The sequence below is a fragment of the Herpailurus yagouaroundi genome, unplaced genomic scaffold (assembly GCF_014898765.1).
Source record: "Herpailurus yagouaroundi ecotype Mexico unplaced genomic scaffold, PumYag 428, whole genome shotgun sequence".
Lineage (NCBI taxonomy): Eukaryota > Metazoa > Chordata > Mammalia > Carnivora > Felidae > Herpailurus > Herpailurus yagouaroundi.
This window is the reverse complement of record NW_024412645.1, coordinates 6,480,089-6,494,051: the sequence shown is the minus strand read 5'-3', so window position 1 is coordinate 6,494,051 and position 13,963 is coordinate 6,480,089. Positions and strand designations below refer to the sequence as shown.

At 55.9% G+C, this 13,963-nt stretch overlaps 1 protein-coding gene across 11 annotated transcripts in view; it reads left to right on the top strand.

The window, feature by feature from the left end:
* The window catches only part of PRODH (proline dehydrogenase 1), a 73,492-nt gene that overhangs the window by 2,717 nt on the left and 56,812 nt on the right, over positions 1 to 13,963 (top strand). For 10 of the 11 annotated variants that reach the window (XR_005787056.1, XR_005787053.1, XR_005787055.1 and 7 more), the window contains exons 2-10: positions 2,079 to 2,287; positions 8,194 to 8,228; positions 8,725 to 8,874; positions 10,339 to 10,403; positions 10,608 to 10,724; positions 11,102 to 11,181; positions 11,921 to 12,002; positions 13,394 to 13,486; positions 13,579 to 13,725. Coding sequence is in view for 4 of the 11 variants with exons in the window: in XM_040464072.1 (XP_040320006.1) it covers positions 2,079 to 2,287; positions 8,194 to 8,228; positions 8,725 to 8,874; positions 10,339 to 10,403; positions 10,608 to 10,724; positions 11,102 to 11,181; positions 11,921 to 12,002; positions 13,394 to 13,486; positions 13,579 to 13,725 (978 nt within the window). In the remaining 7 variants the exon portion in view is untranslated. The remainder of the gene's footprint in view (positions 1 to 2,078; positions 2,288 to 8,193; positions 8,229 to 8,724; positions 8,875 to 10,338; positions 10,404 to 10,607; positions 10,725 to 11,101; positions 11,182 to 11,920; positions 12,003 to 13,393; positions 13,487 to 13,578; positions 13,726 to 13,963) is intronic. The other variant, XM_040464074.1, reaches the window with a different exon arrangement.

Sequence of the window (13,963 nt, the reverse complement as noted above, 5' to 3'; positions counted from 1 at the left end):
ATTAACATTGGCTGTGGCTGCTTTTGTGCTTCGTCAGCAGAGCTGAATAGTTATGACTGAGACTATGGCCCACACAGCCTATGTTATTTACCATGTGGCCCTGTACAGGAAAGTTTGCTGGGCCAAGAGTAGAAGACTGGCCCATTTCTGCACATGGTGGTTTCTGACAGTTCTCAGAGCTGATATGTACAATGTCGGGGTTTCCCAGAGCCAGATAATGATTTTGGGGTGTCAGATTCTGCCCCACCTGCCACTAGGGTGATTTTTGATATAATCAAGACCTGGCTTTTCCACTGGCGAGGCTGCTCTGGCCGATGGACTCCCTGACCGCTGGCCCAGGCTGTATGGTGTCGAGACGCCCTTGTCCTATTCTCCCGAGTCGGCGCTGTAATTTTTCTCATCCTGTTTATAAAAACAATGAGATGCAGGACACCTGGGTGGCTCAGTCGGTTGAGAGTGTCTGCCTCTTGATTTTGGCTCAGGTCATGATCCCAGGGTCGTGAGATGGAGCCCCACATTGCCCAGCACGGATCCTGCTTAAGATCCATTTTCTCTCTCTCTCTCTGCCCTGCTCCCCTTTTTCCCTCTCTCTGTATCTCTTTCTAAAAAAAAAACCAGACAAAATCCTAATGAGATGCAATAAAATCAGACACGACTGCAGAGAGGACGCAGCAAGGCAGAGGTGATGGCCTGGAAACCCTTGTCCTTGGGACGCCCTGTGGTGCCCTCAGGTGTGGTCCTGAGGCATCTCCACCAAATGCCCACCTGTGATTCAGGGTGTGTCTGACTTCGGGCCAATGTGAGGCTGCTCAGGACTGGTTTGGGGATGAAGGTGTTTGATTTACTCATACTTCTGCTTAAACTAGAGATTGTTCCTTGAAGCCCTGAATCAAGAGATGTTCCTCACAAAAGGGGTTCTGTTATCCATTGGGTTTGACAGACCTCAGGCTTTTTCTGTCTTGGAGATAAGTGGAGGGGATAGTGAACACATAGGAATTCCCAGACAGGTGGCAGACGTGCCCTCCAAGCAGCCATCCCTTCCAGGCTCAGGGGCCTCCATTGTCCTCACTCCTTCCTGCCCTGTCTGTTCTTACTGCAGGAACTCCGTTCCACCTCCATGCCTTGGCAAGCCCCCCTCTCTGGGTCTAAGTTAGCAAACATTTCCCACCCGTGCTCTGGCAGTCACTCCCTCACCCCCTGTTCTGAATCACACCGTGGAGGTGCCTCGCTCCATCGAGGTCTCTTCCCGACTTGATGTGAGCTCCTTCTCTCTTTTGTTTAGCCTGGAATTGTACTGGGCACAAAGCAGTGACTCAGGACTTTGTTTAAAGGATGGCAGAAATTGAGGATATGGTGAAATGTGATTAGAGGAGCTGAGTGCTTTACGGGCAACTGTCTTCTTCAGGGGCATGTCCACTCTAGCTGTGGGTCTGCTGTGGCCCTGGATGACTGTGTACTTCGTAGAAGGCCACCTGGCTTATTATTCGCCTAATGTTTGCTCCAGTTGAAGTTGGACTCCTTCTGAATTTAGCATGTGTTCATCTGCTCAGTAACTACTAGAGGGCCGGCCCCTTGCCAGACACTGTTTTAGGGACTGGGAATAAGCAGTGAAAAAAACATTAAAAAATCTGGGTGCTTGCCTGCTAGAAAGTTGCACCGAATCCTCCTACCTGGCATAACCCCACTGAGGTATGAAGACAGAGGATGTTACGAACACACCCACTGCTATTCCCAGAGAGACCTGCTATTCATTTCTTTATCCACCAAATGATAGTCTGGCACTGCTCTGTGCCGCTTGGGTCACCCGTGAGTGTGCAGGGCAGAGAAGTGTGAGTGGCCGTGGGGCGGCACTGGGACCTCTGCCCTGCATGATGAGTAGATTGACAGTAGCTACAAGTGGAGAGGCAAGCTGCTTCTGGTGGTGTCCACCGTTACATCAAGGCCCTGAGTTGTGTTTGACTTTGGGAGATGTGTGTCAAGGCTTTATGGTTGGAGCAAAGTAGGTGGGGAAGCAGGGGTGTCCTGCTGGGATGGGGGAGGCCAGGCAGCCAGGACAGCCCTTTCCCTCTACCTTTCAGCTGCTCCATCTCACCAGGAGACTTCTGGGGCAAAGGCTGTTTGACAAGCTGATGAAGATGACCTTCTATGGGCAGTTTGTGGCTGGTGAGGACCAGGAGTCCATCCGGCCCCTGATCCAGCACAACAGGGCCTTTGGCGTGGGCTCCATCCTGGACTACGGGGTGGAGGAGGATCTGAGCCCCCAGGAGGCGGAGCACAAGGAGATGGAGTAAGGCCTGCCTGGGCATTGGGTTGTAACCCCAAAGCATCCTGGGGCCACCTGGGGCTGGGCTGGGAGGAGGTCCCTAAGGATAGGAGGGCTTGGTCAGTCTGCTTACCAGTGGCCCTCCTGTGTTCCGCCTGGGGTTCTTGTATTTTTTGCTCTGTGAGGATGACAGCTCTGGGCTTTCACAAAAGGTCTTGCGTGCACAAGCCTAGAGGAGGGGCAGGGATAGGGGTTGGCAAACCATGACCCACAGCCCAATGTGGCTGGCCTGCCTGGTTTTGTGTGATTTGCAAAGTGAGATTGGTTGTTGCTTTTTTAAATGGTTGAAAGAAAACAAGAATACTATTTTGTGACACTTAAAACACATTTTTTTTTAATTTTTTTTTTCAACGTTTATTTATTTTGGGGACAGAGAGAGACAGAGCATGAACGGGGAAGGGGCAGAGAGAGAGGGAGACACAGAATGGGAAGCAGGCTCCAGGCTCTGAGCCATCAGCCCAGAGCCCGACGCGGGGCTCGAACTCACGGAGCGCGAGATCGTGACCTGGCTGAAGTCGGACGCTTAACCGACTGCGCCACCCAGGCGCCCCAAACACATTTTTTTTTTAACGTTTATTTATTTTTTTTTTTTTAAATTTTTTTTTTCAACGTTTATTTATTTTGGGGACAGAGAGAGACAGAGCATGAACGGGGGAGGGGCAGAGAGAGAGGGAGACACAGAATTGGAAACAGGCTCCAGGCTCTGAGCCATCAGCCCAGAGCCCGATGCGGGGCTCGAACTCAAGGACCGCGAGATCGTGACCTGGCTGAAGTCGGACGCTTAACCGACTGCGCCACCCAGGCGCCCCGCGTTTATTTATTTTTGAGAGAGACAGAGACAGAATGCGAGTGGGTTAGGGGCAGAGAGAGAGGGAGACACAGAATCCGAAGCAGGCTCCAGGCTTCAAGCTGTCAGCACAGAGCTTGACGCGGGGCTTGAACTCATGAGCTGTGAGATCATGACCTGAGCAGAAGTCAGATGGTCAACTGACTGAGCCACCCAGGCGCCCCTATTTTGTGACACTTTAAAGGTATATGAAATTCCGGGCGCCTGGGTGGCTCAGTCGATTAAGTGTCCAGCTTCGGCTCAGGTCATGATCTCACAGTTCATGAGTTCAAGCCCCATGGCAGGCTCTGTGCTGACAGCTCAGAGCCTGGAGCTGCTTTGGATTCTGTGTCTTCCTCTCTCTCTGTTCCTTCCCTACTCATGCTCTGTCTCTCTCTCTTTCTCTCTCTTGTCTCTCTCAAAAATAAACATTTGAAAACAAAGTATATGAAATTCAAATCACTGTTGACCTAGAGGAACAGAGTTGAGTAGCTGTGACAGATGCCATATGGCCCACAAGGCTGAAGATAGAAGCTACCTGACCGTTTACAAAAACCGTTTTCTGACCCTGATGTAGGAGGTGCTCCGGCTCTCTGTTCTACTAAAGCATTTCTTCTGAGGCATTGCTAATCTGTTGGACAGGTACCACTGCCCAACCCTTGCCTAGCTCTTGGGAGGATTTTCTAATTAGCAGGTGGGCCCTGCCTGGTAAGTATGGAGCCTGTCAAGCCTGGTGCCTACCCAGGGGTCCAAGAAGGCAATGTGCAGCCAGGAGCAGTGTGACGGGCTGGCCTGGGGTCTCCTCCTGAGATCACCACCTTGCTGTAGGACCTGTTCTCTGGGCAGTGGGTATAGGGACAGATGGGTGCCTCCCTGACCTACATTTCTGGGCCACAGAAAAAAATTAGAGGACAAGGTCACCCTCTGCTTCCGGGAGAGGTGGCCTCACAGTAGATCCCGGCAAGACCAGCCCTTTCTGTGCAAAATGCCTGGTTCCTGTGCTGATACATGCACCCCTCCATGCCAGGCCCTTGCTTGCATTTGGGACCCTTAGTTCTGATAGCGGCTGTGCCCAACCACGTGAGGCTCGAGACAGGCCTGCTGAGTAACCTGCCCTGTCGCATGCTGGGGTGTTTGCTCTGGCATGGGGACAGGAGGGGAGGGGAGGGAAAGGCATCACATGAGGCTCCTGCCCTGGGAACGGAATGTCCAAGCCAAGCAGCAACAGCAGCAGAGGATTGGCCTGGGGAGCCCAGCCCCTGTCTAGCCATTTGCTGTCTTAAAGGCAGGGTTCTCCAGTTTGGCACCCCTCTGTGTGTTCCTCACTGTGGCCTGGGGCTGCAGCCTTCAGTGAGGCTGCCTGTTGAATAACTAAGGGACTCTGTGTTCCCGCTGTGTCTAAGTTGAGGGCAGAGTGATTTCACAATAGGATTTTCTCCCTCTGGTGTGAAAAGACTTCTTTCCTAGGGTGATCTGGCTGGCTTCCTTCCTGTCCTGCAGGGGGAGCATCGGGATGTGGGCTGGCCTTGCCCTGTCCTGGAGCCAAGGAACCTGTGCCCCTGGGCCATGCTGCTGTTGATACCCATCATGATGTAGCAGCCCTGCTTGGTGGGCTTTGGGATGTGAGTGGTGGTCCCTCCCATCCTAACATGGTGCCCACCATCTGATGCCAGTGGCAGGTGTCCACTCATGCCCAGGTCTGCTGCCAGGCATGTGCCTTTGGAGAGGCCTGGACCAGGGTGACAGAACCAGGCTTGTGGGTGCTGGTTGAACATCTATACTGTCAAGTTGCCTGCCTGGCTTCCTGGGTGTTTAGTCAAGAGTGACTCCTACCATGCAGCCTTCATCCATGCAGCCCCCCATGCAGAGAACTACTTCTGTGTCCCGGTGGGGCCCAGAGGTCTGTTTTGCTAATCCTGTCACGAGGCACATAGACCCTGCTCTGGGGAGTGATATAGAGGCCACTACCCCAAATTAAGGCCACAGGGGTTGGAGTAGGAAGGGTACAGGTGGTGCTGGGCCTGCTGTGGGCATAACCATGTGAAGCACAGAAAGGATAGAAGTGTCTGAATGCACAGGAGGCCCAGCAGGCCTCCTGAAGTTCTGAGGAGGGGATCCTGGAAGGGATCCCTGGGCAGGAAGCAGGAGGTAGGAGGCTACGGGTGGCAGAGGGAGAGAGTAGCCACATATGGCGGGGGCGGACGGTGTTTCTCAGAACACCTGGTAGAAGGCAGGAGCCCCAATGGGGTCTCCCCAGTAAGCTGAGAGCTGTGGGGATAGGGAAAGTGTACCTCCTGATGATTGACTATGACGAGGACATCTGGGGATAGTGTGGATGGCAGGTGTGTCTGTCTTACCTGTGCAGACACAGGACTGGCTGGTGGTGGAGCCCCAAGGTGGGGGCAGCTCTATAGGACTGGTGTGCGCAGAACACTCAGGTGCTGCCTGGAGCCAGGGTCTGAGGGGCTAGGGATGTGGATGTGCAGGCAGGAATGAGCTCCACTGGGCTTGTCTGTGCTTCACTCCTTCCTGCTACCTTGTTCCCCTCACTTTCTGCTTTTTTCTAAAAGGCGTCCAGGCAACACATCACCCAGTGTAGTGAGCTGAGCTTGGAGGTGGCCAAGAGATGGTCAGGGCCTCCCTACTGCCTCTTCAACCCCCTGGGCCACTTGTATTCATCTTCTTCTCCCCTCTGCCCCTTGGCGCATTCTCTTCCCTCCTTCACATCCTGGGCCATGCATGTGTGCATACGTGTGTGCGCGCGCGCTTGCACTGGGCGGTCTCTTCCGGTCCCTGCCAGTCACGTGACCCTCCTCCCTTCCACTGCACCTGGAAGCTGCCATCTTTGTCTTCTCGTGACCCACCCACCAGGTCTGGTTGACAGTGTGACCCTGATCCTTCTCAGTGCCATCTGCTCAGAGACAGGCCGCTGTCCCCCTGACCACATGGTTGTGCAGCCGACCCAGTTCCTCTGCTCAGTCCATTTCTAAAGTGCTTCCTCTCTGGTTTGTGCCCAGAAGGTTCATGGATGGAAATAGCACAGACTCTGACTGCTTTCCTGCCACTGAACCTACTGGCAGTGAGGATGGGAGTGGCCCACACCCTTTGGAGGCTGGCTGGGGCTTGGAGGGTGGGTAGGCCAGCTGTGGAAATGTTGAGTGGGCACCTTACACAGTGCTGGGTCCCTGGGGGCCCATGTGAAAGAATGCAGCCTACCTAGAAGGCAGGGACCTTGAAGGTGAATACTTGTGTTTCCCTGAGCCATGGGCCCTGTGTGGTTACAGAGAAGGCCCGAGTCCCCAGCAGCCATCATCCTTGCTGGTTAGACCCATGCCTTAGTGCAGATGGTGGGTCCTGAGTCATGCTATTTGCCTGGTTGTACCTGGACCACAGCTTGGGGCTGGTCTTACAGGTGCTCCTTGTTCCCAGTGGGGATGTTGTGTGTGGGGCTGACCCCCTCCCTTATGTTACTGAGTCAGATATTGTCACACAGGCACACCTCACCCTCTTCTGTATGTCAAGCATATATGTCTAGTTGGCATGAAGTGGCTCTTGTCCCCTGTTCCCAGGTGGGGGTCTTATGGGCTGTGTAGCCATGTGCGCGGCCCCTGTGAACTGTCCCAGCTACTGGGACTCCCGGGTCCTGACCTGGGCATCCTGGCTCACAGTTGCCAGATATGGGCCCTGGGGTTACACAGGAACCAGGGTCTAAAGGGAGGGCTCCCTGGAAGGCGGCTGGTAGCCCTTGGGTGCAGGAGCAGGGAGGTCAAAAGCTGCCTTAGACCTTTGATTCAGCTTGAGGCTACCACAGGGGCAATTAGCTTTCTGTGGCTTCGCTGGCTTTACCTCGGTCTCCAGTGCCCCAGCGCAGGGGGTGGGGGATGGGGAAAACACTGTCCTTTTCCTGTGAAGTATGGGCCGAACCTCAGGGGCCCCCAGGGGTCTGAGCATTTAGGAGTTCACCAGATAAGCCACAGGGCTTCAGCTGCACTCTTTCTGTGGGAACTGATTTAAGAGGCTTTAAATACAAAGTCAGATGATGGACAAAGCTGCTCGAATGCCACTCCAGGACAGTAATGGTGAGCGGCTCCTTCATCTGAGTAGGCTTAGCCATGACATTTGCTGTCCCAGATGTCATAGCCACTGAGAGGGGGGTGGTGTCTGTTGTGATTCTGGCAGGCATTCTGGGGGAGGGGGCATCTGGGCGGGGGCAGACCAGGCAGGGGTGGCGAGGGCATGGCCCAGGGACTGCAGGGAGGCCTGAGGGTGGGCAGAGGCAACCGTGTTCTCAGACTGGCCTCACTGATCTGTCCTCATGAGGACTGGGGGGTGTTATTCCCTTGTGATGGGAGGCCAGGGGAGGGCTTGCATTTTAAAAGAAAAATTCTGATTACTGGTTAGAAGATACACCTAAGGGGCAAGACTGAAGCAGGGCGCTGGCAGGCAGTGGCTGGAGGTGGGGCTAGCTGTGCATCTGGGCAGGAGCCCAGAGCCTGGCCTGGGGTTCCTAGTGGTTGGAGGTGCCTGGATGCAGGGGGTTTAGGGCAGAGCAAGCGGCCTCAGCTTTGGGAATTTTGTACTTTGGTAATTGTCGGGCTCCGTTCCTTATCAGTCCTGGCTGGCCCTGAGGCTCTGTCTTCCCCTCAGAAGGAATGCCCCCATAGTTAGCTTTCATCAAGCACCTCCTCTTTGCCTTGGGCTATCAGCTAGTTTTATTCACTCCTCACCTATCCATGAGGAATCTGAGCCTTCTCCAGGGTGCAGAGCTTGTAGGCCAAGTTGGTCTGTGAGGCTGCTGCCCTGCCCTGCTCAGGGGAGGTGACCCTGCAGGCCTGGGGTGGGTAAGGAGGTGGGTGGGGCACCTGAGTCACTCTTACCTGCCCAGGCTAACCCAGCTATTCTTCTACAGTCCGCCATGTCAGGTCAGGTTCAGGACTCCACTCCTGGCTTCCTCTCACCTCTGCTTGCTCAAAGGGAATACGTGCTTGTCACTTGCAGCCTGAGGTGGTGTGACCCACCCTCACCCTCTTGTTCCTTCCCACAGGTCCTGTACATCGGCTGTAGAGAGGGAGGGCAGTGGTGAGTATGAGGAGGCCATTCAGGAACAAATACTTTCACCACCTGCCCCCCTCACCCTCACCACCCCTACTTGGGAGACCTAGGTTCAAGGGCACAGGCAAGACTTGGGGCCAAGGCTCCTCCCTGTGCCTATGTGGCTTCTCCCTGTGTGCACCCAGGTCATTACTCCAGATCTGCTGACATCCTCAGGGCCTTCCCAGGGGTCCTCATCCCCTTGTCCTAAGTGGGTCTGGGTTCTGCCTTTTGGCCCGAGTTTGCCATGTGACTAGGATTTGGCCAGGGGGAAGGAACGTTGAGTATAGGAGCAGGGAGTGGTGGGCAGCACAGTGGAGGGGGGCTGTGGCTGCTAAGGAGCCTGTCCTGAGGGAAGAGGGCTGTGGGCCATGGGCAGGTCCTGCTGGATGCAGGGGAAGCCCCATGTTTGCCTGGAGTGGGGTGGGAGCCAGAGCACAGCACAGAGCCTGTGTGTGCTCAGGCCATGTGCCCATCCCTCCAGGTACAAGTAAGAGGGAGAAGCAGTACCAGGCCCACCGGGCCTTTGGAGACCGCAGGGATGGTGTCATCAGTGCCCGCACCTACTTCTATGCCAACGAAGCCAAGTGTGACAGCCACATGGAGACGTTCTTGCGCTGCATTGAGGCTTCAGGTGGGGCCGGCTGTACACCTGCCAGGGAGGCTCAACCTCTTTGTGTAGAGATGCTAGTGGGTGAAAGCAAGGCCAGGCTAGAGCACTTGCCTGGGGCTTGGACAGTCATGAGGGATGACCATGGGTGACACTGGGGAAGATAGGCTGGGCTTAGGTCACACTGGGGTCACGCCTGAGTACAGCTCCTACCCAAGGAGCCTAGCACCTCCTGCCCCTTCCTAGATACTAGTGCCCAGATGTGAACCTCAGTAAGGCTGTCCGTGAGCTGAGCAGCACCCCCATATAGGTCAGGGGCTTGAGCCTCACCACATGTGGCACTGGGGTTTGCCAATGGCTGTGCTGTTGCCACAGAGGACTCCTCCTGCCTGGCCTTATGTGGAGAGCCTGCCAAGGGAGGTGAGTTAAGTGGGCCTCTGAGTCCTTTACTCTTTAGGACATCCCCCCAGCCACAGTGCAGCCCACCATGTGGCCCCAGCAGCCCTTCCATCAGTGGGCTCTGTACCTTCTGAACGCTAGAAGGAGTAGGAGTGAGTTGTACTCAGAAGCAGCCTTCTGAGATCAGCGCTGGGGAGATGCCAGGCAGAGAGGGTCCAGAGCATGGTGCGCCTCCTTACCTCTGTGCCTGCTCTGCCTGAAGCAAAGGTCACAGAAGCCAAGATGGGTCATGGGTTTCTGGAAGGGAGGAGAGAGGCAAGTGTGATTGAGTGCCTTCGGTGCTCCATCCTGTGCTTCACTGGGCATTTCTGTGTTTTGTGAATCCCCCCACGGGCAGCCTGGGGTGCCAGTGGCATGGGAGAGGACATGGAGGCAGGGACAGAATGGGCCAGTCTCACTGGCTCCTTTGCCCACTGCATTCCTGGGCCCATGTGGCCAACAAACCCTGCCAAGTTGCCTGTTCCCGCCTCCAAGGTGGGGTATCTGAGTAGCTGTGTACATGGGCATTTATGGGCTTGGTAGAAACATGGTCCTTCTGCCCATAAATGGTTAGCCAGTAGCCCAGGATATCTGACTCCTTGCTGGGCTGTCCCCTCCTGTTGGGGGCAGGGGGCAGCAGGGGTCCTTGGTGCCACCCACCTTAGCCTGAGATTGCTGAGCTGTCACTAGAACTACTTCTAGGGAGGGTAAGGCATGCATGCTGGGGAGCAGGCAGCCCACCCAGACATTGCTGCAGCCCCTGCTAGGCTTGGATGGGGGAGGGGGGAGAGATCTGCTGGTCCCACTGCACTGTCATCAGTTTTGGCGACTGGATCATTCACGCTCCCTGGTGGTCTTGGGGGCCCATCTGTCAGGGAGACCCAGTACCATGTATGTTGTAGGTAACTGGTAAGAAGAGGGGGCCACGCCAGCCATTTGCAGTCTGTCACATGCCTGTCACTCTTGAGTGGTATACGCTCTGGGCACAGGCTCCTGGTCCTCCTACTCCCCCTGTGGAGCCCTAATGGTTATTCCTGTGGCTTCTGACAGGCAGAGCCAGTGATGATGGCTTCTCAGCCATCAAGCTCACCGCATTGGGGAGACCCCAGTTTCTGGTAAGTGCCAGAACCTTCCACCTGCAGAGACAGTCTGTAAGAACTTGGGGCTGCTGTGAGCATTAAGTGAAAGCTCATGTATTGGTACCTTGGTGCTGGGAGCCAGGCACACAGGAAGGACTGGGAGGGGGCCTGGAGCTATGCTCCCTGGGGGCAGGGAGCTGGGCATATGCCAGAGCCGGTGCCTCAGGCCTGCACTTGCAGCTGCAGTTCTCAGACGTGCTGACCAAGTGGAGACGATTCTTTCACCAAATGGCTGCAGAGCAAGGGAAGGCTGGGCTGGCTGCCATGGACATGAAGCTGGAGGTGGCAGTGCTACAGGTGGGACAGCCCTGCCCTCGTGGGTATGAGTGGGTGGACACAGTGGGGGCTTGGGAAGGAGCCCTGCCTGGGGGGACCTCGCCAGGCAGTGTTTGAGGTGGGTTCCCAGAGGTTGAGGACATGCTGGGCGGCAGGATTTAGGGAGGGGGGTACTTGCCCTGCACATGGCTGAGTGCTGGCTTTGGGTTTGGGAAGGGGCATCAGGGACAGGTAGGACTAGACCTGTCTGTGGAACAGAAACACAGGCCAAAACTATCTTGTTCTTGCTAATGGTGTAATAAAGTCAAAAGAGCAACACAAATGTTCAGGGAAACAGGAAATGTTAGTGAATGGGGCTGGGGCACGTCCACGGGAATGCCACCTTCTCACTTCTCAAGGAAAGTGTGGCAAAGATGGGCATCGCATCCAGGACGGAGATTGAGAGCTGGTTCACTGCGGAGACCTTGGGCGTGTCTGGGTAAGAGTAGCCCCCTAGCTGGGAATTTGGGAGTGTATGCTCTGGTTCAGCCATGGTTCCAGCTGAGCCGCAACGGCTTCTCCCAGTCCTGATTGCCCTCCTGAAGAGCATGGGCCTGGGGTGACAATGCTGAAGGACCTGTTCCCTGAGACATACAGCAGGAGTTGACAGGGAGTCTGGAGTCCTGGGGGCTGGGGCTGCAGCTAGCCCAGGGCTAGCTTAGACGACAACCGGCAGGGCTGCTCACAGAATTATTCAGGTCCTAGCATGAGGGTGCTACACTCAGCCCTTCCTGGGACCCACACGGCAGGTAGGTGGAGGGTCAGGGCAGCTGAGATCCTGGAGGGGCCCATGCCTCATCCTGAGAGACCTGGGGGCTGGACCTGAGGTCACCAGGTTCCCTGGACTGGCAGAGGCTGTCCCCTTACGTGCAGGGTCTGCCTCCTTCCTGGCCTCCCGTGTTTGGCTCTTTCCCAAGCCTGACATGGCTCGTGGTGTTCTTGGTGTTCTCCCTGGGTTTTTATAGCTGCCACCACCCTGATGCAAGAATGTTCTGGTTTTGGTTTCCATTTTGTAAACAGAGGATGATGTTAACATTTTGTCTGTCCTTTGAAACTGAAAGCTGAGGTAAGTTTTGTGGGGGTTGGGCTTGGGATGCTCTTTTAAGGAATGGGCTGGTTGGGGCCTAGGCCCCCCCACAGATCCTAGCACCCGTGTGCTGATGCAGCTTCTTCCACAGCACTCTGGACCTACTGGACTGGAGCAGCCTCATCGACAGCAGGACTGAGCTCTCTAAGCACCTGGTGGTCCCTAACATGCAGGTGATGACCCCTCGCCCCCTCACCCTGTCTCACAGGGGCACAAGGCTGAGAAGGGAAATGTTCCCTGTTGCTTTCCCTGAGGCAGCAGCTGGGGTCGCAGCTGGATGAAACCAGAGTCCTTCCTGGCTGCGTAACACCCCTGTGGTCTGGAGGAAGAGGACAGATCCATGAGTGCCCCACAGAAGGGGAGAGAGACCTGTGTCCTCTCTCCTTGCATGTCAGGTCACCTCAAACCTAATATGATTACTGGCCTGAAATGGCAGTAATCGTATTATCCCACGTCACAGTTCTGGAAGGACAGGGCTCAGCTTGGGTGGTTCTAGCTCAAGGTCTCCCTTGCGGTTCTCAGAGGGTGGTGGGAGCTGGGGTCATTGTGGGTCCCCACTCACACAGTCAGCAGTTGATGCTGGCTGTGGGCCAGGGCTTCCTTACCATGTGGTGGCTGGGTTCCTAGGTTGAGTGTCCCCTGAGAGCCAGGCGGAAGCATTATTACCTAGCTCCAGATGTCCCACAGCATCACTTATGCCCAGTTCTGTTTGTTAAAAGTTAGTTACTAGGCCAGCCTGTGTTCAGGGGGAGAGGAATGAGACACCCCCCCCCCCCACCCAGCTGCCCCATCCTGCCTGTGGGAGGTGCCTGGAATTTGTGCCCTGTTTGAAACCACCCCTGAGCTGGGATGGAAAGCAGCAGAAGTCCCTTGGGAAAACATCCCACAGATACTGCCTTCCACAAGTATCCTGCCCCAGCTGATGGAGGGCTCAGTCCCCAAGCTAAGACACCGAGGGCCAATGGAAGGGCATGCTTGAGGCCCCACTGAGAGTGCCCCGGGCAGTGTTAGTGGGCATTTGGGGCTAGCAGAGGGCCCAGGGCTGCACAGGCCTCCAGGGTAGGTGCTCCCCACCCACAAACCCACCCCCACCCCCACCCCAGCTGCTGAGCACCAGCTTTCTGCTGACCTGCCAGCTCCCTGAAGGCCACCACTGTCTGGAGATGGTGCCTCTGTCCCCGCTCTGTGTTGTCTGTCTCCTGCAACTTTTCTCTCCTGCTTGTAGCCACCACTCTTTCTCCGATCCCTCTCTCTGCTAGGGGCTGAGTCCTTCTGGGTGATCGGATGGATCAAGGGTTTCTTCCTCACCCTTGTGTGGGAGCAGACACCTTGGGTGTAGGTGTGACCTGGGGCGGCTAGCCCTGTGAGTCAGAGGGTGCTGGCTGGCAGCAAGGTTCTGGGGTACCATGTGACCAAGGCAGGGGATGGGGTAGCCTTTGCTGGTCCTGGGGTATTGGTAGGACCTGCACATGGGGGCAGGTGGGTGCCCTCAGGCAGAGGGAGCTGTGGCTTTGAGAGGTGGGAGCTTGGAGCCCTGCTGTGGCCTGACCATATGCTGCCCCAGACAGGACAGCTGGAGCCTCTCCTGTCACAGTTCACGGAGGAGGAAGAGCTGCAGATGACGAGGATGCTGCAAAGAATGGACATCCTGGCCAAGGTCGAGGACCCTGGGATGTGCCCAGAGAGGGTGGGGGGCACCTGTCTCACTTGATCCCAGTCAAACCTTCTGTCCCACCCCGCACTTCTCAGAAAGCCACCGAGGTGGGCGTGCGGCTGATGGTGGATGCCGAGCAGACCTACTTCCAGCCAGCCATCAGCCGCCTGACACTGGAAATGCAGCGCAAGTTCAACATAGAGAAGCCGCTCATCTTCAACACATACCAGTGCTACCTCAAGGTATGGCCCCTGCCTACTGCCCCCCACCTCCGCCACTGGTCTGCAGGTGATGCCCCTCACTTGAGTCCTGTGCTGGTGCTGGGAGAGACCTCTGCCTGAGTGTGCCAGCCTCTGAGTGGGAGGAAAGGCCCCAGGACTCTGTTACTGGCTGTGTACTGGCCCCTTCTCTGGGCCTCAGATCCCAGACAGGGTTTTGAAGGGGTAGAAGGAAGATGAAGGAGGCTTTTTGCAGTCTGCT